This window comes from Rhinatrema bivittatum, chromosome 7 (genome assembly GCF_901001135.1).
Source record: "Rhinatrema bivittatum chromosome 7, aRhiBiv1.1, whole genome shotgun sequence".
Lineage (NCBI taxonomy): Eukaryota > Metazoa > Chordata > Amphibia > Gymnophiona > Rhinatrematidae > Rhinatrema > Rhinatrema bivittatum.
This window is the reverse complement of record NC_042621.1, coordinates 121,657,354-121,684,413: the sequence shown is the minus strand read 5'-3', so window position 1 is coordinate 121,684,413 and position 27,060 is coordinate 121,657,354. Positions and strand designations below refer to the sequence as shown.

General features: G+C 44.1%; 1 protein-coding gene across 2 annotated transcripts in view; it reads left to right on the top strand.

The window, feature by feature from the left end:
• LRRC20 (leucine rich repeat containing 20) overlaps window positions 1-27,060 on the top strand; it is a 384,326-nt gene that overhangs the window by 126,199 nt on the left and 231,067 nt on the right. For both annotated transcript variants that reach the window (XM_029609045.1, XM_029609044.1), the window contains exon 3: window positions 10,537-10,686. In XM_029609045.1, coding sequence (XP_029464905.1) covers window positions 10,537-10,686 — 150 coding nt within the window. The remainder of the gene's footprint in view (window positions 1-10,536; window positions 10,687-27,060) is intronic.

Sequence of the window (27,060 nt, the reverse complement as noted above, 5' to 3'; positions counted from 1 at the left end):
GCCTCTAGCTTGCTAATCACCCAAATGTGAGGACTAGCATCCTGCTTGTCCTGGGATAAAGCAAAATTGCTTACCTTGTAATAGGTGTTATCCCCGGACAGCAGGATGTAGTCCTCACGAAACCGGCCCGCCACCCCGCGGAGTTGGGTCTCATTCCTTTTATTATTTTATTTTTGCTAAAGCTTATTGCTACATACGAGACTGAAGAGAGACACCTGTGGCAGAGAATATCATGGCATGCTGGGCATGCTCAGTGGCTTCACAGGGCCCGTCAAAAGTTTCTAGAAACTTTGACAGATTTCCTGCACTAGGGCTCCGTCGGTGACATCACCCATATGTGAGGACTACATCCTGCTGTCCTGGGATAACACCCATTACAAGGTAAGCAATTTTTTTTTTTTTAAATAAAGCAAGTCTTTGAAAAAAAAATTCTGGCTGTCCAATACACACAAGATACACAGCCCAGGCCCTGTATCATGTGCGTGTATATGCCGGTAGCGGGAGGAAACTGACAGTCGTAGATTGAGCATATGTTTTCCCAGTCCGCTTGACAGCCACCTCTCCTGTGCACCCGATGCTGAGGAGGCGCTAGGGACGCACATTTGTCACTAGCACCTCCTTTTTAGTGCGACCCCCCCCCCTTCATTTAAATATTCACTTGCGCACCCAGGAGAGGTGGCTGGGCGCGCGTTAGAAAAGCGGGCACTCAACACTGAGCGCCCTGTTTTCCATGCACATTTATTGGATCAGCCTGATTGTTCTCTCAGCCATTTAAAAATATTGCACAAAACATTAATAGTTAAAATGTGCTCCTTGGCTGGTATGGGCTGTCACAGTAGAAGCAACCATTTTCCCGTTATTCCCAGGCCAGAGCCCACCACCTCTGTAGCTCACTCATGCCTGATCAGAAATGGATGGTCAGGGAATCTGTACCTGGAGCTGTTGTGCCCTATTGCACAAGGCCATCTCACAAATTTCACATGTTATAAGTGTTTTATAATGTTTCAGTTTAAACTTAATCCGCTTGTGAGGATTTGGTAGAGAATTATGATAAGAAGATACTTGCAATTTGTAATTCCTTGGCGGCTCAGTGAGGTAAGGCTCCGGCACCATGGCAGTGAGGGGATTGAACTTCGACATCCTATACCCCTTTGGGAGGAAAATGGATGGAATTAACTGTGTTGGGTGAAGCTGGCCCAGGGAATCAGTTACTGTTCCCATGGGATACAGTAGCAAGGGCTGGGTCCTCGTCTCTTACAGAAGGCATCAGTGCCTGTGAGCCTTCCTTGGTATTGAAGCAGGATAACTACAAAGATCAATTTGATATTTATGCCAATCAAAGGAACAACTCTCAAGAGTATTGGCTCAGGGGTTGCCATGTGAACAAAACTCCTCCTAACCTAGTGACGTTGCAACCTCCCTGGACGATGGGGAGGTGGGGGAAGGGATGGGTTCATTGAACAAGCAGGGTGTTCCAAGAGGATGAAGCAAACACAGATTTCTGACTTTGGAAGAATTAAAGAAGATTGTTGAGTGACTTATTACATTCTACTGCCTAAATCCTATACCATCCAATTTAGTTAAAGCAAGTGATCCTAAACTCTTCCCATAGTTACTAATTATAGTAAACACCTCACTGGAAAGTGATTTGTTTCCTGGGAGTTTTAAGGCCGTTAAGCCAGTATTACAGAAGGAGTTGAATACTTCAGTGGAGGCACATTATTGACCAGTCCCTAACCCAGCTTTTTTGAGCAAAATGTTGGAAAAAGTTGCTCTTTCCCGACTGGTGGATTTCATGGAGGAAATTCATAATCCCACTGCTGTTTCTTGTGAGCTTGGGCAAGTCACTTTACCCTCCTTTGCCTCAGGTACAAACTTTACTGCCTGATTCACTAAGGCTATTCTCCCATTCTGTGTCTATGGGAAAATACCTTGATGAACCAGACTCTTACTTTGTGAGCACTCTGGGGATAAAGAAATGCCTACAGTTCTTGAATGTAATCTGCTTTGAAGTGCCATATCGGTGGTTTAGATCATTTTCGTAAATGCAGTCCTATGTTAGCTGGTAGGGGAGTTCTTCATTCTTTCACTTAGGACGCGGAATACCTCAAGGCTCTCTGCTGCCTCCAGTATTTTTTTTTTTAACATTTATTTGTCCCCCTTCTGTGAGGAACTGTAGGGTTTTGAACCTCTGGCTTTGTGTGATGCAGGTCTGGAGCTGTGCTGGCTTATGGGGAATTGAGGAAGCAAGGGTTTAATAGTGTGATCCGGCTTTGTCACTAAGATGTTTCCTCAATTTTCCATCATAGATAGTGGGTGAGCAGATTGGATTCCTCCCTTTGAGTTATCCCCACCTTTTTGGGGGATGTGTTCTGGGGATTATAAAAGTCCCCTGGAGCATATTCAGAATCAAAGGGAAGGAGGACTTGAAGAGAGTAAGGAGCTTGAGATCATCCCTGTTTCTCAGGAAAGGAGATTAAGGAGATTTGGGGGTTTTTTTTGGAAATTTGGAGTTCTGCCAATAGCCTGTGCAGGAAGGTCAATAAATACCTTGCTGGCAAGGCTGGTGTTGGATGGTGATTGCCTGATCACAACCAGTTAACAGTGGGTAGTGACAGCTACAGGAAGTAGCTACAGTAAGTTGCCTTCCCCATGCTGTTTTGGAAAGGTTTGGAAGAACTGGTTTTTTTTGTTTTGTTTTTTAAAGAAGTTTTGTAAAATTTTTTCAGAGTTTTATGGGTTTTGGTTTTTTTTAGGATAAGGGTTTTACCACCTTTTTCTAGCCTTTCGCATGCTGGAATTATTAAGAGACTATCTGCCCCTGAAGGAAAGGGATTCTGGAAATGAATATTATTGCAGGGTTAAGAAGAATATCTAGGAGGAGTGTCATGGGCAAAGAAACTTTGTCCTAACTTTGATTTTTTATGTTGCTGTTTTATTTTTTTTTCTGTTCTGGCTTGGCTTTTCAAACTCAAACTTTTTTTGGTTGAATACCATTGCTGGAATTTGCGACTTTTTTTCCATTGGGTACTAGGACTGTGAGTGGAGAGAGTGTTTTGTTTTTTGGCCTCTTTTTTTTTTTTTTTCCCTATTAGTTACATGGCTTGCTCAGTAACTAAGACAGTGGATTAGGATTTATGAGGACGACCACGGACATGACCACACCGAGAACCCAGGAGATAAAGCCTCCCCTCCGCTCCTCCGTCTGATGGAACCCGGCATTGTAGCTCCCCAACCTCATCTAGCAAACCAATCGGGGCTCCTGCTACAATAGCATCCCAAGTACTGTAGGCAGGGCTAGAACCAGCCAGACTCCCATTGGCTGTAAGTAAATCCATCCCAGTTACACAACTGTGTTTAAAAAGTAGCCTGCAAGGAAGTGCCGTTGCTGGCACAACCATCTCCTGAGGATTTGTGGTGGGCTTTGAGTAAATGTAGCACCAGAAGGACTGCTAGCGGTTCCAGGTCTCTAGCTCTGGATAAGAGCACCACCTGTATCTTGACTACTTTGGTTATTCTAACTCGCAGCTGTAAGTCAGGAAGGTACAGAGAAGGTACAGAGAAGGGCAACCAAAATGATAAAGGGGATGGAACAGCTCCCCTATGAGGAAAGGCTGAAGAGGTTAGGGCTGTTCAGCTTGGAGAAGAGACGGCTGAGGGGGGATATCATAGAGGTCTTTAAGATCATGAGAGGTCTTGAACGAGTAGATGTGACTCGGTTATTTACACTTTCGAATAATAGAAGGACTAGGGGGCATTCCATGAAGTTAGCAAGTAGCACATTTAAGACTAATCGGAGAAAATTCTTTTTTTTTTTTTTTTTTGTAACTTTCTGTTTATTAAATCAACCATGTGTAAACAACTTAATACAGTCAATAGTTCACATTAACATCGGAATAACAGACATCAAGTCTGCACCATATAGGATGTAACAGAAATACACCACCAACTTGACTCCGTTCTAAACAGAAACTGTAAATCATCCATTTAATGTTATAATCCCCACCCCACCCCTCCCCTCCCACCCCTATCCCAGTCCTCTAAGCTGTAACATGCATCTTCAGGGAGAAGTAGACCAGTGTTGGTAAGGTTGCCAGATTTTGTGGAATTTCGTCAACGTATCCTTGCTTAAAGCCGTCAGATGTTCCATGTGATAAATCCATTTCAGCCTCTTGAGTACCATCGAAAATTCGGGTGTCTTGTGCAATTTCCAGTGCATTGCTATCTCACCCCTCACCGCAAAGGCCACAGCCCGGATAAAGGCACTGACCAACGGAGAGCGTTGCTCATCTGGTATATTCAACAACATTTCCTTCGGGCTGAGTTGTATGTCCAACCTCAATACCTGTTTCAACCAGGTTGCTGCCTGGTACCAAAGTGGAGTAATAACCGGACATGTCCACCACATATGATAAAAATCACCCTCCAACCCGCAGTTTCTCCAACAGGTAGAGTCTGGACGCAACCCCATCCTCTTCAATTTAGAAGGAGATTGATACCATCGAAATAACATTTTATAACTGTTCTCTAACAATTGAGCCGCTATAGAACTGCGACTGATAGCTTTGAAACAAGCTTCCCACTCCCCTTCTGCAAGAGGGGTCCCCAGATCTTTTTCCCAAGCAGTGATATGCCATACCGGGTGTAACACCGCCCTATTAAAAAGGGTATAAAGTTTTGATATCACCCCCCGTATCATATATGCCTTTTCACAGTACCCTTCAATGAGCGTCTTGCCTTTAAGCATGTCCCTCCGGACCTCCTTAACATACATAAAATGTCGCAGCTGTAAATATGCGTATCTATCCGTCTCCGTCAAATGGTAGGTTGTACATAAATCCTCAAAGGATTTCATGCCTTGAGCCACCCACAATTGACCCAGTGTGGTAAGACCGTTTCCGGCCCAAACCTGAAAGGTCTTCCCCACCCGCCCAATGGCAAAAGTCTCACACCCCTGAATCCGCGTGGAGAAGAAATGTTGCCTATCCCCCACCAATTGTCGTCTCCACCGGCGCCAAAGCATCAACGTATTAGCTAAGCAGGGTGATAAACTATGCATATCCAGAGGAAGCCTGCCCCCACCCCATAATAAATCCTCAACCACAACTGGAGTTACCATAGCCCGTTCTATCCTCACCCAAGGTTTTACAGTTTTACAATTATGGTAATCAACCACCACCCTTAATTGGGAAGCTAAATAATATCGCAACAAATTGGGCACCCCCAGTCCACCGTCCAGTTTATGCTGATACAGGATTGCCCTCGATACCCGGGGTGGCCTCCGTTTCCAAATGAATGAAAAAATTTTAGTTTGAAGCCGCTTTAAATAAGGAACTGGCACCGAGCACGGTAACGTCTGGAATAAGTATGCCAGACGCGGAAGATAGGTCATTTTAAGCGCTGCAATACGCCCCAGCCAGGTAAGAGTCAGTCTATCCCAGGTTTGTAGTTCTTTGTCTAACCTTTTGTTAAGTGGCGTGTAATTCATATCAAACAGGTCCTTATAATCAGGGCCCAGATGTACTCCCAAATATTTAACTGAGTGTTTTGCCCACTGGAAAGGGAACTTTCGTTTCAAAGTCGTGATCACCTCTAAGGGTAAGCTGATAGGTAAAATCTCCGATTTATCTGTGTTGATCTTAAAACCGGATACCTGGCCATATGCCTCAAGCCTCGGCATTAGACCCGTCAGCGAACCTTCAGGTGCTGCCAGGGTAAAAAGTACATCATCAGCATATAGTGCTAGCTTGTAGGTATCAGTGCCCACCGTAATACCCTGTATGCTGCTATCCAATCGTATGAGTATAGCCATAGGCTCTAAACATAGTGCAAATAGTAAAGGGGATAACGGACAGCCTTGACGTGTCCCTCTCTGCACCTCAAAGTTCGCCGAATAATTCCCGTTTACTTTAACGCAAGCCATGGGATTACAATATAAAGCTTGCACCCACGTCAAGAAAGGACCTCCCAGGCCCACCTTCCTCAGAACCTGAAACAGGAAAGGCCAATGCACCCTATCGAAAGCCTTCTCTGCGTCCACCCCAAACAACACCGAGGGAACTCGATTTGATCGCGCATAGTATATTAAATTTACTACTTTGCGGATGTTGTCACTGGCCATTCTGCCGGGCATAAAGCCAGCTTGATCTTCGTGTACCAGAGTCGGGAGAACTATCTTTAAGCGATTAGCTAATATTTTCGCCAACAACTTCAGATCAATATTAATAAGGGAGATCGGACGATATGAGCTACAAAGCATGGGATCCTTGCCAGGTTTTGGTAGAATAGTAATGCCTGCCACGTTCGCCGCCGCTGCAAGCTGACCGCCCTGCCGGAGACTATTGAACATATTTGCTAAAGGACCAGCCAGTTCGTCCTTAAATTTCTTATAGAAAAAAGGGGTATAGCCATCTAGTCCCGGGGCCTTTCCTGATTTCAGGTCAGAAATAGCACTATTAATTTCCAATATGGAGATGGGGCGAGTAATACTATCCATCATGGAAGCATCTAGACACGGCATCTCAATCCCGTCCAAATAATCCAATATATCACCCTCAGTAGCAAGATCTTCCCTTTTATACAAAGTGGAAAAGAACTGGTTAAACTGAAGTCCTATGCCCTCTCCATCCAACACTATGGTCCCGTTAGCTGCTTTAATTTTAGTAATTTGGGATTGAGTGACTCTCGCCTTTAAAGCATGCGCTAGGAGCTTCCCGGCTTTGTTACCGTGCTTATAATAAGTTCTTTTAGTAAGATCCATATGATAGGTAATTTCATCCGCATCTAGCTGCTGAATTTGTTGCCGAAGATCTCCCAATGTTTCCAATAAACTCTTACTCGGCTTTTGCTTATGGGCTTGTTCGGCCACCTCTAGCTTGCCCTGCAGTTCAGAACGTTGTTTAACTTTCTGTTTCTTATGGAAAGTCGCCAGCGCTATTAATTTTCCCCTGAGCACTGCCTTAAGGCAATCCCACAGCACTACAGGCGTTACGTCCTCAGCAGTATTATGAAACAAATAATCTTGAATGGCCAAACGGATTTCCTGTACTACCTCTTTATTTTTAAGCAGCGAGTCATTCATGCGCCAAAATCTGCGACCCCTCTTTAAACCTGCCATATTGAAGGACCACCACACCGGAGCATGGTCAGACCAGACAATACTACCTATCCCCACATCAGAAGTGGCCCCTATGAGAGTATTATCTATTAGAAAATAATCAATCCGGGTATAAGAGTCATGAGCCTTAGAGTAAAAGGAATAATCCTTTCCACTGGGATTACGGTCCCGCCAAACATCAACCACTTTCCATTTTCCCATAAAGGAATGTAAGGCCTTCTGATCAACCAGGGAGTAGTGTCCCCCCCCTCTGGAGCAATCTTGCGCAGGATTTAGAGCTAAATTAAAGTCACCACCAACAATCAAGCTCCCACTAGGAAACCGGAGCAGCTGGTCATCTAAACGTTCCATAACTTCTCTCTGACGGACAGTAGTATTATAGAGAGATACCAAAGTGTAGATAGTCTGACAAATAGTCAAGGAAACTATAATAAATCTGCCATCAGAGTCCCGGTATACCTTGTCTATATGAGCGGGGAGATCCCGAGAGATCAGTACACCAACCCCCGTATATTTCAGCTGTGGCGTACAAGCTGCCAGAAAAATGTGAGGAAAGTGTAGGGATTGTAGTAAATGTTCATGCTTCTTACGGAGATGTGTCTCCTGTATAAGCAGAATACTAGCTTTGAATGAAAGAGCCTCCTTGAACAATCTCTTACGTTTAGATGGGTGATTGAGACCCTTAACATTCAGGGACAATATCTTAATAGTCATCATACTGGAATAACCACCCTGTCGCCCTCGGTCTCATGATCCGCACACTGAGGGCTCGTCCAGCCAATGTGCCCCTGAGCCACAATCTGCAACAGATCCCCATCCTGGTACCAGTATTTCTTAGTTCTCCACAGCCTACTAGCCCACTCCATACACCCCAGAGGCTTCCCTGTCCCCACCCCCCAACCCCCCAGTCCCCTCCCATCCCCACCTTCCCACACCCTCCCCCCATCCCCCCCAAATTAGACCCCTGCCGAGAAAACATCGACAGGATGAGCTGGAGAAGTAAGTGAAGTCCCCCCCCCCCTCCCCCCGTAACTTCCACTGAAAACCAGCTAAAACATACAGATAACATCAAACAGATTGAAACAGGTTAACGCTAAATAGTAAGCAACCACAGTTGTCCATCTGAAAGTGGAACCCCAACATAGATAGATGAGACCACTGCCTGCAGTCCAAAACTGCACGAGGAAGCCAAGAAGAAAATGGCCGCCGTAGTTCAATCCACACTGTCAGTCGTTTCGCCACGAGGAGAAAATTCTTTTTCACTCAACGCACAATAAATCTCTGGAATTTGTTGCCAGAGGATGTGGTTAGTGCAGTTAGTGTAGCTGGGTTCAAAAAAGGTTTGGATAAGTTCTTGGAAGAGAAGTCCATTAACTGCTATTAATCAAGTTTACTTAGGGAATAGTCACTGCTATTAATTGCATCAGTAGCATGGGATCTTCTAGGTGTTTGGGTAATTGCCAGGTTCTTGTGGCCTGGTTTGGCCTCTGTTGGAAACAGGATGCTGGGCTTGATGGACCCTTGGTCTGACCCAGCATGGCAATTTCTTATGTTCTTATGTTCTTGCATTAAAGAATCAGTGCATGGGAAGGAGATCATGTTATGCCACTTCTGAGGGAGCTGTATTGGCTACAGATCTAGTGGCAGGTACAGTTCAAAATTCTGATCTTAGAATTTAAATATTTGAATAGTATGGACATTGTGTGCCAGAGAGATCTTGTATTGCCATATATACCAACAAGATTTTGGACTAAATAGACTTGAGGGTTTCATCTCCTTTATGGGCAAAACACATTGATGTGTAGATCAGCATTCAGCGTGGTGGCGTGTACATAATAGAATGCTGGGCCATTAGATATTTGCTCTGAAGTAAGTTATTCTTTTTGTTTAGAAAATGTTTAAAGGCATGGCTGTTTGTTCGGGCCTTTCCTTGATTGTGTCGTTGTCTTTGGCATCTAGGAGCTGAGAGATTTGTTTCCTGATGAGCTTGGGAATTAGTTTAGGAGTAAGCCAATGTATTGAATCTGCCCATGGGTTTACTGATTTATGAAAGAATGAGGGAAATATGTATGGCTTTTAGAAGTGTTTAAGTTAATGCTTGTTAGTTTTATTTTAAAACCTGTCTGTGTTTGTGGTTTTTTTTTTAACACCATAATTTGACTTGAGGTTCCAAGGTGAGGAATCAAGCATAAGTATTTATTTAAATAAAAAAATAAAATAGTTGCATAAAATGTGCCTCCTGTCATCAGCAGTGGCTTATTTCAACTTGTGGTATTCTGCAGCTGGCAGCAACTGAATGGGGACAGAGGTAGGGGAGCATGTCAGTCAATCAATCAATTAGAGCTGCTGGTATTTTTCCATTTAGTGATTATTAAAAGTGCTAACCTGACAGCTTTGGAACCCAAAGTCTTCCATTTATCCAAAGAACAGATACAGCATGCTCAGCAGGAGTGCAGGTGTTCTTGCACTGCTTTAATAATTGGTGTAGTATATACAAGTTATTCCCAGTTACTACCTTGCTAATGTGCCTCAGCCTTGCTGTGGAGGGAGCCAACATTAAGGTGAAAGTGCAATTAAATTCCCATGCCTATGCAACCTTTAGCTTCTCTGCTAAGACCACCAGCAGTGGTGCCAGTAGGTGCCAAATTATGATGATGGTTTTGGTGATGTGGACACATGTCCTCTGGGGAATTGGACGGAGACCAATTTTTTTCTCATCATCCACAAACTGATCTTCAAATGCTTATGACTTTGGATTACTACTGATCTGTGCTGAATTTGAACTAATAACCAAGAGATGAAAGGCTCTGTCATGTTGTACCAGTCTCCTGAGACATGCAGTCTCCTTTCATGACATTTCAGAAGGACAGATGCACTGTGAAGCATCTCCACTTCAGTGGTGCCCTGGCCCTTTAAAATAAGTTGTTCTTTCATGCAATGAGAGGGTGGGAGGCTAAATAACAGGAGTCCATGAAGAGGAAGGTATGAATAATAGCAGAGAAGTAAAAAAAACCTCTTCTTTCATGCTGTTAGTTTCCTGTGATCAAAAGTAGTTATTGGATTGTAAATAACTGTTCTATAATATAATTTAATGTTTTATGACTGTTTTATGTTACTATACTTAGTGAAATGCTCATAACAATTTAAACAATTTGTATTTATTTCTTGCTTTGTTGCCCATTAGTTGGTGATTTGATTTAACATATGTATGTTTCATTTTATTGCACATGGCTTACTTGTAGTAAAGCAATTTATTAAATCAATAAACCTAAATGTCGTCAAAAACTGGGGGAAGATGTGTGGCAGAGCTCTGAGCTTTCAGATATTTTCTTAAGCTGGGATATTGACCTGAGTCTTGCTGATCACTCTTTTTTTTCTTTCTTTCTTTCTATTCATGTTGCTTCGGCTGGGGTTAACAGATTTGGCAGACTGCATGCTGAACGCCTTCCCTATAGCCATTTACAAAGTGATGGAGAATGTGACTGAGGCCATTCATTCCATTTCGCTGGCCAATAATGAAATCAAGGCCCTGACTGGCAAGTTCTTCACCACCTTCTGCCAACTGCGAGGTAGGCGTTCAGTACTGAAGCCGCGAGGTCCGGGCTCCCATGGGCTCAGAGGCAGCTTTGAAGACACTTGTTCAAGTTGTGGCACAGGCTGAAAAAACTGCAAAGTACGGCTGTCTCTAAATGTGTACTGCATTCAGAGTTCCTATGTGGCTCCATTTAATTTTCAGGACAGACTGATTTATTCATGGGTTTTTTTTCCCCATTGCCCTTTTTTCAAAGAAAAAAAAAATAGGACACAAAGTTCCCAGCCACTGCATTGAAACAATTATAAAAGATTTCTCAATGCCGATGTCACCCTTTGTCGGGTATTTGTTGATTTCCCTAGGGCCATAAAATATTTTAGTTTGGGCTGCTCAGGGAGTGAGTGTCTCTCCTGATGTGAGTGTATCGCTCTAATGTTGTACTCTCTTCAAGGACAGACAGGCTGGACTGAGACTGGGTATTCAAATCAAATTTACTGATTATTTCCAAAAGGTCAATCACTCTTCCACAAACATTTAACAAATGAAACTGTACAGTTGAATTGTTTACTTAGTCTCTGCTGGAGTGCTTGTGTCCATCGCTGTAACTCCTGGTAGGGAGCTTGCCATGGTCTACTCATCTGCGCAAAGTAGGGGTGCCAACTGGCACCAGATTTTCGGGACAGGTTGATCCAGGCCTAGTTTTACTCACCTGCGTGCAGGCACTTATAATCTTGCTTTTCTTAGGGGATGCAACAGAAAAATCAGAATAAGTCCCAGCATGCAATGGGGTAAAACCAGGACTGGATCAAACTGTCCTGAAAATCTGCAACCCTATTGCAAACAGTCCAGTAGATTGGGAATCCCTGGGGGGATCGCCAAGCCATGAAAACATCCTACTTGAGTCCAAAGCTCAGTATGCCCACAGCCTGTGTCCTGATCCCTTTTCGGGTGGAGAGATCCGGTTGGGAATCTTCCAAGATTGATGTTACAACCTCGGTTGACCTGTCTAAGAGAGAAGCCTGATGTTCCAGTTCTGCTTATACCTCTCTCTCTCCTTCCAATGGGTAGATTTTAAAAGGGCCGCACATGTGCCCATAAACATACTCCTCATGCCGCGCACACATTTACGTGCTATTATATAAAGTCTAATTGTAGGTTTTAAAATACTCTTCACACGCCTTTGACATGAATATCTTAAGCTCTTAGGCAGGGAGAGAGGGAGTGACTATAGGGCTCAGCCTGACACTCAATATATGGACCATTGTAAGGGGGCACTTTGATTCGGGGTGAGTTTTTGGGAGTTGGGCTAGGGATTGGAGGGTGGTGTTACAGAAATATTCAGAGGTACTCATTGTAAAATTGATGACATTAAAGAATTTTAGACCTCATACGTGATGAAAATTTTAACAAGAGAAGTTGATTTGTACACTGCAGTCTCTGCTAGCTGCATTATACAAATCAACTCCTTTTCATCACTTATAAGGACAAAAATTCTTTAATGATGTCAATTTTACAATGAAATCTTTGATTGTGGTCTGTCTAATGTTTGTTCCATAATTTTAAATACCCTGTTGTAGATTTAATCTCTGAATATAAATTACAACTGCTTTGTATTATAGAAATCTGGCTGAAGGATGGACATCATTTTTGTTTAAATTCTGCATGCCCCACTGGTTTCCCCTTCCTTTTTAAAAGGAGAGGAGGGGGTATTGCCGTACTATTTCTCTAATCTTGAAAGCTGTAGAAATAGGTTTGAAACCTTTGACATTTATTGATGCCCTCTTAAGTAAGGCTTCAATTGGAATATATACATTGGATTTTGATTATTCATAATCCTCCAGATAAATGGTTTCTGTCAAAGACTGCTTAATTTTATCTGATAGCTGAATGCGCTGTTAAAAATGATCATTTAATAGTAGGGGATTTCAATGCACATGCTGAAAATCCACAAAAGGTTCCGATGTGGAGTTTTTTGAAGTGTCGTCCTACTTGGAGTTAATGCAGCATTTTGGGGCCATGTTGACTGGAACCCTGCCTATCAATTTTCAAGAAAAGACTCAAGACTTGGCTGTTCAAACAAGCATTTCCGGACCCCAATTAATTTAATATCTCACCATCAATACATAAATAGCCATTTCAATGTTACCCATTTGTAATTATCGTTAGCCATTGTTAACCTGTCCTTTCTTTTCTCTCCTCGCCTAGTTCATCCCACCCTTGTTCTATGTAACTGCTTTTTTCCACACCATAGTTCCAGTTTGAAGTTTATTATGCACCCCTGTTTCACTGTGAACCAGCATGATGTGACTGTTGTCATGAATGCCGGTATATAAAAAACTTAAATAAAATAAATAAATGTTAATGTACCAATTGCAGCATGTTGGTACATGTTAATGTACCAATTCTTATCCTGGATTTAAATTTTACTTCAGGAAAATTGAGTTTAGTAGGGCCCCCTTCATGCTTGTTTTTGGTCTGATCATGTCCTACTGTCATTTACTCAATGATAGGAAAAGCAACACCAAATTTAGCTTTTTTTCCTATCATTTTTTGTTTATCCCAAAATGCAACAAAATAGAAAAATATCATCTGTATTTCTCACAGGACAAGCAGGATGGTAGTCCTCACATATGGGTGACATCATCAGGATGGAGCCCAATCACGGAAAACTTCTGTCAAAGTTTCCAGAACTTTGACTGGCCCCTACTGGGCATGCCCAGCATGGCACTAACCCTGCAGCCAGCAGGGATCCCCCTTCAGTCTTCTTTTTTCCGCGCAGCAGTAGCCTCGCGGTTTAGGAGCTCTGAAGAGATTCCTGACAGGAATTTTTCTCACGGAGTTAATTAAACTTAAATTGCCTCACAGGAGTCCCTCTTCTAACTTTTCTCAGGCCGCGGTACTCCGGTAAGTTTTTGACAGTCTTTTGTTGATTAGTCGAGTTTGGCCCTCACGGCCTACTAGCCGTCGATCGTACCGCGGCTTGATTTTTTTTGATGGCCATGGCATCGGGGTTTCGTCGGTGCCCAGACTGTACTCGTACCATGTCTATCACAGACCCTCATGGGGTCTGTGTAATGTGTTTAGGCCGTGAGCATGATGTCCTGACTTGCATCAAATGTGCCCTCATGACACCAAAAGGTCGCAAAGCCAGAATGGAGAAGATGGGACTCCTCTTCCGTGCTCACACCCCGATGCCGTCCATCGCATCGACGTCATTGGAACCGGTACAGTCGAAGTCACACCAGCATCGACCACCGTTCGGTGACCATCTGCCATCGACGTCTTCATGGCCATTGACTCCCGTTTCTCCCCCTCAAGATCGAGGGGATCGTAGGGAGAAACATTGCCATCGGCATCGTACGTCTCGGACCGTCGAGGGAGCGAAATCATCGACCTCACCACCGTCCGAGCCACCATCGAAGAAGCCCCGTCCAGGAATGGCACCGACCATTCCTGCGACCGGGACATCGAGGCCACCCTCGCCCGATCGGGGTTTGGGAGTCGCGATTCTGCCTGTAAAGATGGTCCCTCCGACTGTGCCTCTGCCTCCCTCTTCTGTCACTGAGCCGGGGCTGCTTGCTCCAGGTCTCCTCCGGCACAGACACCGGAACTGGGGCTGCAACGACTCCAGGTTCCTCCGGCACCGAGATTGGAACCGGTCACCGACCTGATTCCAGCAGTGCTGGCACCGCTGCTATCCCGGATGGAGGCACTCATGATCGCCCTTCCACCGGTGATTCCCGGGTCTCCGATGGCTCCGGTGCGCTCCCCGTTGACAGCTTCATCGGGAGGAGAAACACCATTCCACATTCCTCCTTCGGGAGTACTGCCTCAGCCATCGATGCCAATTCGTCCCTCGCCACCGATCCATTCATTGGGGGCAATACGCACATCGGCGCCATCGATGCCTTTGATACTGGCACTGATGCCTTCCAGGCCGTCCACGGTGCCCCTGGCAATTCCTTCAATTTTCTCGGAGCCTCAGCCGGGGCCTTTGGGAATCCAACCCCCTTCTTCTCCTACAGGTCAGTCTGCTGATCCTTATGACACCTGGGGTGATGATACTTCCACAGACATCGATGACTTAACTTCACCTCCCTCTCCTGCTGAAAGTAGAAAGCGTTCTCCTCCAGAGGACCTTTCTTTCATTAATTTTGTGAAGGAAATGTCGGAGTTGGTCCCTTTTCAGCTTCAGATGGAGCAGGATGATAGGCACCAGATGATGGAGCTTCTCCAATTCCTGGATGCCCCTAAAGTGATCACTTCTATTCCCATTCATCAGGTTCTTCTTGACTGCCTCAAAAAGAACTGGGAAAAACCTGGATCCGTTGCCCCAGTCCATAGAAAAGCTGACACTACCTATTCAGTACAATCAGCCCTAGGCTTTCAAAAATCTCAGCTCGACCACCACTCTGTGGTGGAATCGGCTCAAAAGAAAGCGAAAAGGACGAAGCCTCACTCATCTACCCCTCCTGTTAAGGAACACAAGTTCCTAGACAATATTGGTCGACGAGTGTTCCAAGGGGCCATGCTCATCTCCAGAATTGCTGCTTACCAGCTGTATATGACCCAAATCAATAGGGTCATTTTCATGCAGATACAGGACTTCTCTGAAACACTGCCTGACCAATTCCAACAACAGCTTCAAATCCTTGTCAACAAGGGGTTTGAGGCATGAGATAAGAACAGTTTCCGATATCTTGGACACCTCTACTAGAGTGTCTGTAGCTGCCATTTCGGCAAGATGATGGGCCTGGCTCAAATCTTCTGACCTTCCCCCAGAAGTACAAGACAGGCTGTCTGACCTGCCATGTGTAGGAGACAATTTGTTCGGTGAACAGATCCAGCAAATAGTGGCTGAATTAAAGGACCATCATGAGACCCTTAAACAGCTCTCATCGATACCTTCCGACTTCCCCTCAAGACAGACCTTTAGGAAGGACTCTAAGAAGTCATTCTTCCGTCCAAGGAAGTACTATCCTCCACCAGCAAGGTCCCGAACTAAGAGACCTTCTCAAAAACCTCAGCCTCACCAGGCCTGAAAGCAATAGCTGCAAGCAGCTCCCCAGCCGGGGCCTGCTTCAGGTTTTTGACTTTCAATTGGAGAGCAGCAGCCTGATTCCTCTGCCAAGCATACTGGTGGGAAGTCTATTGTGCCACTTTCACGGCATGTGGCAATCAATCACAACCGACGAATGGGTGCTAGCAATTATAGCTCAGGGTTACCACCTAAACTTTCTTGCTCTTCCACTGGACTCACCACCTCTGCAGGCATGGAGAGTATCCGACCATTCTGTCCTTCTGGAGCAGGAGGTTTCCCTTCTTCTCCAATTAAGAGCAATAGAACCCGTCCCTCTCTCGCAGCAAGGCCTAGGGTTCTATTCCCGATACTTTTTGATCCCCAAAAACTCCGGGGGAGTTCGTCCAATTCTGGACCTACGGGCTCTCATCAAGTACCTACAGCAAGAAAAGTTCAAGATGGTAACCTTGGGCTCGCTTCTACCTCTTCTACAAAGAGGAGACTGGCTCTGCTCTGTGGACCTTCAGGAAGCATATACACACATTGCGATAACTTGATCTCATTGCAAGTACCTCAGGTTTTTAGTAGGCCCAAAGCATTATCAATACCGCGTGCTTCCATTTGGCCTAGCATCGGCACCACGAGTCTTTACCAAATGTCTCGTGGTTGTCGCAGCTTTTCTCAGGAAAGAAGGTGTTCACGTCTACCCCATCTCGACGACTGGTTAATCAGGGCTCCAACCCAGCAAGCCGCTCTGTCGTCCCTCAATTTGACCTTATACACTCTAATTTCTTTAGGATTTCTCGTCAATTATGAGAAATCCTATTTAGTCCCATCTCAAACCTTGTCGTTCATTGGGGCAGACTTGGACACCTTACAGGCAAAAGCCGCGCTAACTCTCGTGTCTCTCACTCACCAGTTGCAGTCTCAGCCTACAGCAACAACTTGCCAATTCCACATGGTGTCCTCAGTTCATGTCACACCAATGGCCCGCCTGGCCATGAGGCTCATGCATTGGACTCTGAGGTCACAATGGATTCAAGCTGTTCAGCCTCTGTCAACCATTGTCCACATCACTGACTCACTTCATCTGTCTCTCGCCTGGTGGAAAGATCAGACCAATCTCCTCCAGGGACTGCCCTTTCAAGTGCCAGATCCTCAACTCATCCTCACCACAGATGCTTCCAACCTCGGGTGGGGAGCCCAAGTGGACAATCTACAGTCACAAGGGTCTTGGTCTCCAGAGGAAGCCAAACATCAAATAAACTTCCTAGAACTTCAAGCAATGCGATATGCTCTCAGGGCTTTTCAGGAACGCCTATCAAATCACGTCATCCTGATTCAGACGGACAACCAGGTGGCCATGTGGTAAATCAACAAGCAGGGAGGCACAGACTCTTTCCTTCTGTGCCAGGAAGCTGCGCAGATTTGGGCGGAAGCCCTATCCCACTCGATGTACCTTAGGGCCACCTTCTTCCTGGGAGTGGACAATGTCTTAGCAGACAAACTGAGTCGTGTCTTCCAACCGCACGAGTGGTCTCTCAGCCCCTCGGTAGCGGACTTCATCTTCCGACAATGGGGTTATTCCCAAACAGACCTCTTTGCGTCCCCTCAGAACCACAAAGTTGACAATTTCTGTTCCCTCATTCACAGCGAGCGCTCTCAGCCCAGAGATGCATTCTCCCTCTCGTGGGCAACCAGTCTGCTTTATGCATTCCTTCCACGTCCTCTTCTTTCAAAGACTTGTGAAGCTACGTCAGGACAAGGGAACCATGATCCTGATAGCACCTTACTGGCCACGCCAAGTGTGGTTTCCCATACTCCAGGATCTCTCCATCCGCAGGCACATTCCCTTGGGAACGGACCCGCATCTGATCACTCAAAACGACGGATGCCTACGCCATCCCAATCTTCAGGCCTTGTCCCTGAGGGCATGGATGTTCAAAGGTTAATCCTTCGACCACTTAACCTTTCAGATTCAGTTTCTCGTGTCCTGATTGCTTCACGGAAGCCTTCCACAAAAAAATCTTATTCCTATAAATGGAAAAGGTACACATCATGGTGCACTTTGCAATCCCTTGATCCCTTTTCCTGTCCAATCCCAAGGTTTTTAGACTATCTCTGGCATCTGTCAGTCAGGTCTAAAAACCTCTTCCATTAGAATGCATGTCAGTGTGGTAGCTGCCTTCCATAAAGGTGTCGGGGATGTCCCTATATCAGTACAACCCCTCGTAACATGATTTTTTTTTTTTTTTTTTTTTTCCAAGATATTTTATTAAACATAATCGTTCAGCACAACACTGTCAAAGAATACAAAAGTACAGAATACAGTAGGTGCAACCGTGCGGAACATACATGAAAATACCCTATACAACAGGTTTTGACATTTTTGGTGGTTACATCCCCTTACCCCCCCTATCCCCACCTCCCCACCCTTTCCCATCCTCACACTGCCGCCAGGGACTATAAACAAGCAAACCAAATAATATATATGTAACATCTTATAGTCACGTATGGTAGTCCCCATGAATGTGTAGTAAAAAAAAAAAAAAAGAGATGCAGCAGAAATAAGAGAAACCAGAAAAAAAAAAAAAAAAAAAGCAAAGATTCCTACCACAGGAGCAATATTGTACTCATAATGACCCCACAATCCTAGGGCCCAACAGCAGGAGCAACAGGTTCTACCAACGGAAATAGTTGTTGCGTGGCCTCAGAAAGTTGACCATAGAAAACCCGCCAGATATCACGAAACAAACCTTTTTTCTTACATGAAAAAGTCTTATAAAGCGATCCATATTCCAGCTGATAAAGATTAGACATTTGCGCGTACCATAAAAAGTAATCTGGCGGGGTATCTTCCACCCACTTTAAAAGGATACATTTTTTAACAATCAAGCACACCTTAGAGAAGAAAAGAGTGTTGTCATGATTTAGTGAGGAGTCACCTGAGTCAACATTTAACAAACAAAATGCCATTGACCAGTGTATCGATGTGGAAAACATATCTGACACCCTCTTTCTAACCTGTTCCCAAAAAGCTTGGATAAGTGGACAATCCCACAGAGCGTGGATAAATGTAGCGGAACCGGCTGAGCATTTAGAACACACTTTAGAACCAACAATACCCATGTGAAAAGCTACCAACGGGGGAAAAATAGCCTGATGGAAAATTCTCAATTGAAGTTCCCTTAAGTAAACATTATTTGTTATTTGAGATATAGACATATAGCTTTCTTTTAACATTAACTCATCGAGCTCTTCCGTAATAACAGCTCCCCATTTTTGTAATAGTTGAGCAAAGGTGGAGTAGGGTGTTATATTTTGACAAAACTTATATAATATGGATAGCGACCCCTGTCTCCCCCCATATACCTTTAAAAGTAGAGCATATGCGGAATTTTCTAAAGGTCCTTGGGTTGACTGTAAAAGTTTATTAACAAATGCCCGCAACTGAGCATAACCCAAATAGTACTTAGAAGAGATCCCCATCTGTGTTTGTAGGACCTCAAAAGGTATTATCCCGCCGATCTGGGAATTCAAAACATGCCCTAAAAGAACCTCCTTTGTAGGCTCACTTCGCCCCAAAAACATAGAGTCAAAAGGAGGCGTCATAGGGTTATTAGTCAGCGGATATTGGAAAGAGATCTGAGATGGCAACTGAAGCCTATTTCTTAATTCTCGCCAGGTTCTATGCACAGCAGATATTAATTGAGCTTTAACACCCAGCCGAGACAGCTCTCTAAGTGGTAAATGGAGAACCAACTTAGGGGGAAGCGACTGGCATAGGTCTTGCACCAGAGCATAATCCGTGTACTCACTGGTACCCTGTAACCAATCCCCCAGAAACCGCATCTGCGCCGCCCAGGCATATAATCTGAAATCGGGTAAATTGAAACCCCCCTTCACTCTGGGTGCTATAAGAGTATTATACGATATCCTTGCTTTTTTCCCCCGCCATATGAAACGAGTGATGGTACGTTGGAGATATTTGAGATCTTTGCCCGAAAGGTACATAGGGAGCATAAGCAATAAGTATAATAATTTTGGTGCAATGATCATTTTTATGACAGCTATCCTACCCTGCATAGACAGAGGGAAGTTAAGCCAAGACTCCAACTGTTTCCCAATCTTATCTAACAGTGGAGGTATATTAACCTGGTACCATTGTTGGGTATTCTTGTGAATGTATACACCTAGATATTTAATTTTATCCCCCGCCCATCGCACGGGAAAATCCCTCCAAGTAGATTCCAGAGTGCCCATAATGTCTAAAGCCTCGGTTTTATCCAAATTGAGTTTAAAACCGGAAACGGCCTGGTAAGTTGCAAGTACTTGCACCGCCCGAGGGAGGGACTCCCGTGCATTTGACAATAATAAAAGCAGATCATCCGCAAACAGTAAAGTTTTATGGATATGTTTCCCAACTTGTATACCCTGTATTTTCACGTCATCCCTAAGGGCAAGCACCATAGGTTCGACGGATAAAATAAACAAAAGGGGCGACAGTGGGCACCCCTGCCGTGTACCCCTACCCAGCGGGAAAGGCTCCGACAAAGAACCATTCACCATGATGCGGGCTGAAGGGTTAGTATATAAAAGTGTGATATATTGAAAAAAAACATCCGGGAAGCCAAATTTCTGTAAAGTCTGTTTCAAAAACTCCCATTCCACTCTGTCGAATGCTTTCTCAGCATCGCATGCCACAAGCAGAGGGTCCAAAATCCCTCGAGAGGCGCAATGTTCTAAAGCGCAGAGTACCCTATGAATGTTAACAGTAGCCCTCCTACCCTTCACAAAGCCCACCTGGTCTGCTCCGATGAGGCATGGCATAATATCTTGGAGGCGATTAGCCAATATCTTGGCATATAGTTTTATATCTAAGTTAAGTAGAGAAATCGGTCTGTAGGAACCAGTTAGGAGAGAGTCGCGCCCCGATTTTGGGAGGACCACTATATTTGCAGACCTCATCGTTTCTGGCATGGACCCACTGTTTTTTATAGCTATGAAAACCTGGGTCATAGGCTCTGGAAGACCCACAAGTAATGATTTATAAAACACTGAGTCAAAACCATCCGGCCCAGGTGCCTTGTGAGGTGGCAATGATTTAATGGCTTCCGCCACTTCAGCTGATTCAATATCTCTATTTAAGAAGGCACATTGCGCCTCTGAAAGAGTGGGACAGTGCACCTGCGATAGAAAACGTGATATGTCCTCTACTTGGGGAGTTTCAGAAGTATATAATTGTTTGTAATATTGAGAAAATATGTTTGCTATTACCCTCGAATCAGTATGTATTTTCCCCTTTGCGTCTTTAATCGCCGGTATAAATTTACTTGGTTCTTGACTTTTGAGAAGATTAGCTAGCATCTTGCCGGCTTTATTAGCATGGTGAAACATACGGAATTTGTACTGCTGTATAGACATGGTGGCCTTAGCATGCAAAATGTCATTTAGGGCTAACTGAGTAGCTCTATAGTCTGCCAAGATTGGATCAGTTGAGCGTCCCGTAAGTTTACTTTTCAGACTTGCTAGCTGCTTAGTTAAACGAAGAATGTCAGCAGATTGTTTCTTTTTTTTATAGCTGGTATAGCTTATTATATGTCCTCTCATGACTACTTTTGCAGTTTCCCAAAACAATATAGGTTGCTGAAGGTGTTGTTCATTATCGTTAACATATTCGGACCATTTTTTCTGTAAAAAAACCGGGAAGGCCCGATCCGTAGAAAGAAACCCAGGCATCCTCCATTGAGAGCACCTGTCAGAGGGGATAACTTCTATCTGGGCGGTTACTGGGCAGTGGTCTGAGATTATTAAATCCATGATTTTAGCACGTGAAAATTTCTGTAACAGCCCCTTAGACACTAACAAATAGTCAATTCTAGACCATGAGGCATGCGCCCTAGCTAGATGGGTAAAATCATGATTCCCAGGATTCAGCACCCGCCATAGGTCTAGCAATTGCAGCTGCGCACAAAGAAACAGCGGCCCCTTATTGTCTCCCATAGGATGATCAGCCCTCGCAGGGTGCTTATCAATAGCAGGGTCAACAACACAATTTAGATCTCCCCCCAATATTATAGGTCTGGCGGCAAATACTGAAATCTGAGACACCAGCTCTGTAAAAAATAAATGATCATATTGATTTGGGGCGTAAACAGAAACAAGGGTCACTTCTAACCCCATAAGAGAACCACCAACAATAACATATCTGCCTCTGGGATCCGCTATCTGGTTTTGTACCTTAAAATCAAAGGACCTGTGAATTAAGATAGCAACTCCACGACTTTTTGAAGAGCCAGCTGCAGAAAAAATTTGAGTGAACCCTTTCTTAGCCAATTTCTTGGCTTCCGCTTGTGACAAATGTGTTTCTTGGAGAAAAATCAGTTTGGCTTCTAGTTTGTTTAGGTGAGCTAGGACTTTTTCCCGCTTGATGGGCGTACCTAAGCCCGCCACGTTCCAAGAGACTATTTTCCCTGCCATAGCAGCACAAGAGGATACATGGGATAAGGTAGTACATCCATATTGGAGTCTATGAGATACCCTATACTTATACGGACCTCAGAGGTAACAAGTTCCATGAAAGCAGGCAGACAATGAGGGACATAAAAAACAAATAACACCATTAAAATATCCCATTCCCGCAAACAGCAGTGTGAGCTCCCCTCACCCCCCCGAAACAACCCCTCCCCCCCCTCCCATTCCCCTCCTCCCTCCAACCCCCCTTCTCCCAATCCCCTTTCCAAATACAAACACATCCCTATTTGGGACTTGGAGTCATCGAACTGACGTGTACAGCCGTCTCATTGAATAAATGAATACCTTTTCCGGGCTCAACTAAACACAGGCCCCCGAAATGGATTTGTCAAAGAGAAAAGAAAAACAAAACCAGTGTATACCCAACTCGCTGGCTAGCAGAGTAAAGCATAATCAACAACATTTATAACAAATGCTGTAGCACAAATGAAGACTTGCATGAACTATATTAAAAGAAAACAAAAGATAGAATGCAAGCGATTGCAAGAAACCAGTCCGTAACGATTATAAAGCAGTCTTTGGCCGTGGGTCCTCCTTCCATGCAGTCAAAAACCACGGCGGAATTTCCCCACCACGCCGTCTTCAGGCACCATTAAGTAAAACATGCTAGAAATACCTTCCATATGCCACTGAATAAGAAACAGTCACTCCGCGGTGGTAGTTGTTGGCTGTGGGATCTGATTGATGAATGCTTGCGCTGCCGCAGTGTCTTCAAAGATTTTCTGCTCCCCTTGATGCCACACTTTCAGTTTAGCGGGATACAGAAGCATAAACCGCACTTTCTTCTTTGCCAATTCCGAGCAAAAAGGGGTGTAGGTCTTCCGCAACCCAGACACGTGCGCTGAAAAATCTTGAAATATTAATATCTTCTGATTTTCAAATTTAATATCCCTTTCCTTTCGGAAATGCTGCAAGATAGTCATTTTATTTACATAGTGAAGAAACTTTGCGATAATCACTCGCGGCCGATTCCTGGTGCCATCCGCAATTTTTGGGCCCAATCGATGCGCTCTTTCCATCAATCCTCCCGCGGCAACATGCAGCGTTGGGATCATGGCCACCAGCCATTGCTCCAGCGTGCGCATAATCTCCCCATCCGAAATGGACTCTGGAAATCCAACGAATCTGAGATTATTGCGTCTCGCCCTATTTTCGAGCTCATCGAGCTTTTCACTTTGTTGTTTGCTGCTTTTTTCCAGCGCCTGAACTTTTCGTTCTAGGGTTCCAACGTCATCTTCCACGAGGGTAGTGCGGCCCTCCACACGTTCCACTCGTCCCTCAATCTCTCCCAACGAAGACCGCACTTCAGCTATCTGTTCTGCAATCTGATTTAAGCGTGCGTCCAATGCTAGTACGACCGCCTGTGAGATTCTGTCTTCCAACGATTCGTCTGTTATGGTATCGACAGGATCGGGAGAAGTCGGCGCCATCTTGGTTTCAGCTGGCTTTGCCTTCTCCTTCTCCTTACGTTGTAATTTTGTCGCCATTTCGAAAGTGTCTCGCTGATAAACGTAACAGATGAGATGAGGGTGATGTAAAATTGTAAAAATGATCACTCGATAAAATGTGCAATACTTCCCTCAGGTAGAAACACAATGAGACGGCTGGAACCCGGTCAGTGCACGTCTAGCCGGATTCACCACATCACGTGACTCCTCGTAACATGATTTTTAAAGGGCTTGCTCCATATCAAGCCACCTTTACGTCCTCTGGCCCCTTCTTGGGACCTTAACCTGGTTCTTGGTCGGCTCATGAAACCACTATTCGAGCCTCTTCACTCCTGTGACCTAAAATATCTAACATGGAAAGTGATTTTCCTATTAGCTATCTCTTCAGCTCGCAGGGTTAGTGAGTTACAGGTCCTAGTTACCTATCCGCCTTACACTAAACTCCTGCAGGACCGGGCGGTACTCCACACTCACCCTAAGTTTTTACCCAAGGTAGTTTCAGAGTTTCACATTAATCAATCCATCATACTACCTACCTTTTTTCCCAGGCCCCATTCCAATCCAGGGGAACAGGCTCTGCATACCCTTGACTGTAAACGGGCTCTAGCTTTCTATCTAGACCGTACAGTTGCCCACAGGAAGAACACTCAGTTATTCGTCTCTTTCCATCTCAACAAATTAGGGTAACCTGTGGGTAAGCAGACTCTCTCCTCCTGGTTGGTGGACTACATATCTCTTTGCTACCAGCAAGCAGGCATTCCTTTTCAAGACCGTGTTAAAGCACACTCTGTGAGAGCCATGGCGACTTCAGTAGCACACCTCCGATCGGTGCCGCTTTCTGACATTTGTAGGGCTGCCACCTGGAGTTCTCTTCACGCTTTCGCAGCCCACTATTGCCTAGACAAAGCCGGAAGACAAAATTCCATCTTCGGCCAATCTGTCCTGCGTAACCTATTTCCAACGTGATGTACAGACACCCTTCCGCCTGCCCGGTGGGGTTCCGGATGCCCTCTACCAAATTCCATCCCAGTTGTTGTGCCTGTTGCACGCCATTGGGTACATTTGGTGCATGTTCGGACATCCTCAGCTCGGTACTCGCCCATATGTGAGGACTACTATCCTGCTTGTCCTGTGAGAAAGCAAATGTTGCTTACCTGTAACAGGTGTTCACAGGACAGCAGGATGTTAGTCCTCACGAAACCCGCCCACCGCCCCGCAGTGTTGGGTTCGTTACGTTTTGTTATTTTATTTTTCGGCACTGCCTGTAGCTTTTATACAAGACTGAAGGGGAACCCTTGCTGGCTGCAGGGTTAGTGCCATGCTGGGCATGCTCAGTAGGGGCCAGTCAAAGTTCTGGAAACTTTGACGGAAGCTTTCCGTGATTGGGCTCCATCCTGATGATGTCACCCATATGTGAGGACTAACATCCTGCTGTCCTGTGAGAACACCTGTTACAGGTAAGCAACATTTGCTTTCCTATTTTGTTGCAAACAAGTTCCCACCCCTACTCCAAAATATCCCCTGATCTAGCCCTACTCAATGGATCCACAATCTGAACATTGCAATTACAGAAAGCGAAACAATGCCCCCAGTAGTTATAAAAAAAAATATTAAATGGAAGAGGGGATAATGGTGATCACTGTGGAATTCCACATTTCATGAAAGCTGAACCAGAATAAACCCCTTCTATATAGACCTTTAAAGTCCTGCCTTGTAAAAAAATAAGAGCCAACCAACCCAAAATAGAATCCAACACTAGTCATCTTTCCAATAAAACAGTGCAATCTACCAAGTCAAAGGCTGAGGATAAATTTAATAAACAATATCTCCTGTCCCTTATTTAATGATAAAATATATCACACATAAAGACTAAAGCTGTCTCTGTACTATGGCCTCTTCTAAATCCTGCCTGGTTCAGATCCAATGCCCCTGTCTCCTCCAAAAATTACGATAATTGCAGTGTAACTGCTTTATCCAAATGTTTAGCCAAAAATGGAATATTAGACACAAGCCTATATCTGGCAAACAATGTCATTCAAATAATAATTTTTCAGTATTGGGATAGTATTAGCTTTCCATGGATGGGTTGCGCTATTTTGGGTAATGGTCAGGCTGAGCTATTTTTCAAAATGGCGTCTGTCACCCTTTGACCCTACCATGTGACAGGGGCTGACCAATGGCACTGGTAGCCCTTGTCACAAGTTAAGGGCAAAGGGTGGCTGATGCCATTTTGAAAGAGGGCAGCTGCCAGCTCAGGAGCAGGAGGTTGCTTCTGGGCCCCCTGCTATTTATTTATTTAAAATATTTCTATACCGTCTTAACAATTATGTGATTGATCAAAATGGTTTACACAGTGGTAAAATAAAAAATAATAATAATAAATAATAAAAAATAAAATTGCATAGATTGAAAATTGAATCTATGCATAAACATAAATACCTAAAATCAAAAAAGTGAAAACAATAATAAATGTTAGAGAGAAATACAATTAACTGCAAATCCATATACTAATCTAACGTTATTGCATTGCGAATTAAAATCACTAATATTAACAATTTACATAACTCAAGCACAGAAAGAAGAACGAAGAATCGAAAAACCTAAAACAAATTTGAGAACAGAAATGCCTTCTCCATTCTGGTTTGAATATATAGCTAATTGGTCTGTGATTCCAAACGCCTCTGTAAAAAGATGTATTTTAGTGATTTTTTTTTTTTAATTCTTTACTGTTTGAGATTTGTCTTAAAGTATTTGGTAGTGAGTTCCATAAAATGGGACCAGCTACAGAAAAAGCCATCTGTCTTGTTATATGTAGTCTGGCTAGTCGGATTGAAGGGGCCTCTAACAGATTCATATTGGTGGATCTAAGTTCTCTTATTTATTTATTTATTTTTAATTTTTATATACCGAAGTTCTTGTAGGGACTACAAATCACTCCGGTTTACATAAAACAATGAACTGCCCAACAGAGAGCGGAGCTTTACATAGAACTGTAGAACATATGGAACAATATAACTAGATGACAATTTAACATAGTGATAAATAAATATTATAGTTTAACTGGTAATACATAAAAATTATATTCTCTTGTAGGTTTGTAAAGACGCAGAGATGTACATAGCCAAATAGAATCACGGTTATTTAACAGAGTGTGTATTAGCGACAGTATTTTATATTTGATTCTGTATTTGATTGGTAACCAGTGTAATTTATACAGAACGGGAGTAATATGTTTCTTTGAAATACCAGTTAGCAATCGAGTTGCTGTGTTCTGAATCAATTGCAGTGTTTACGGTGAGTCCTGTGGGAATCAGGAGAGTGGGCAGGCTCTGTTTTTTGAATAAATGTTTTTTTCTTAACAAAATGGTACAACAATGAATTAAAAATAAATGATTCGGGGTGGACCCCA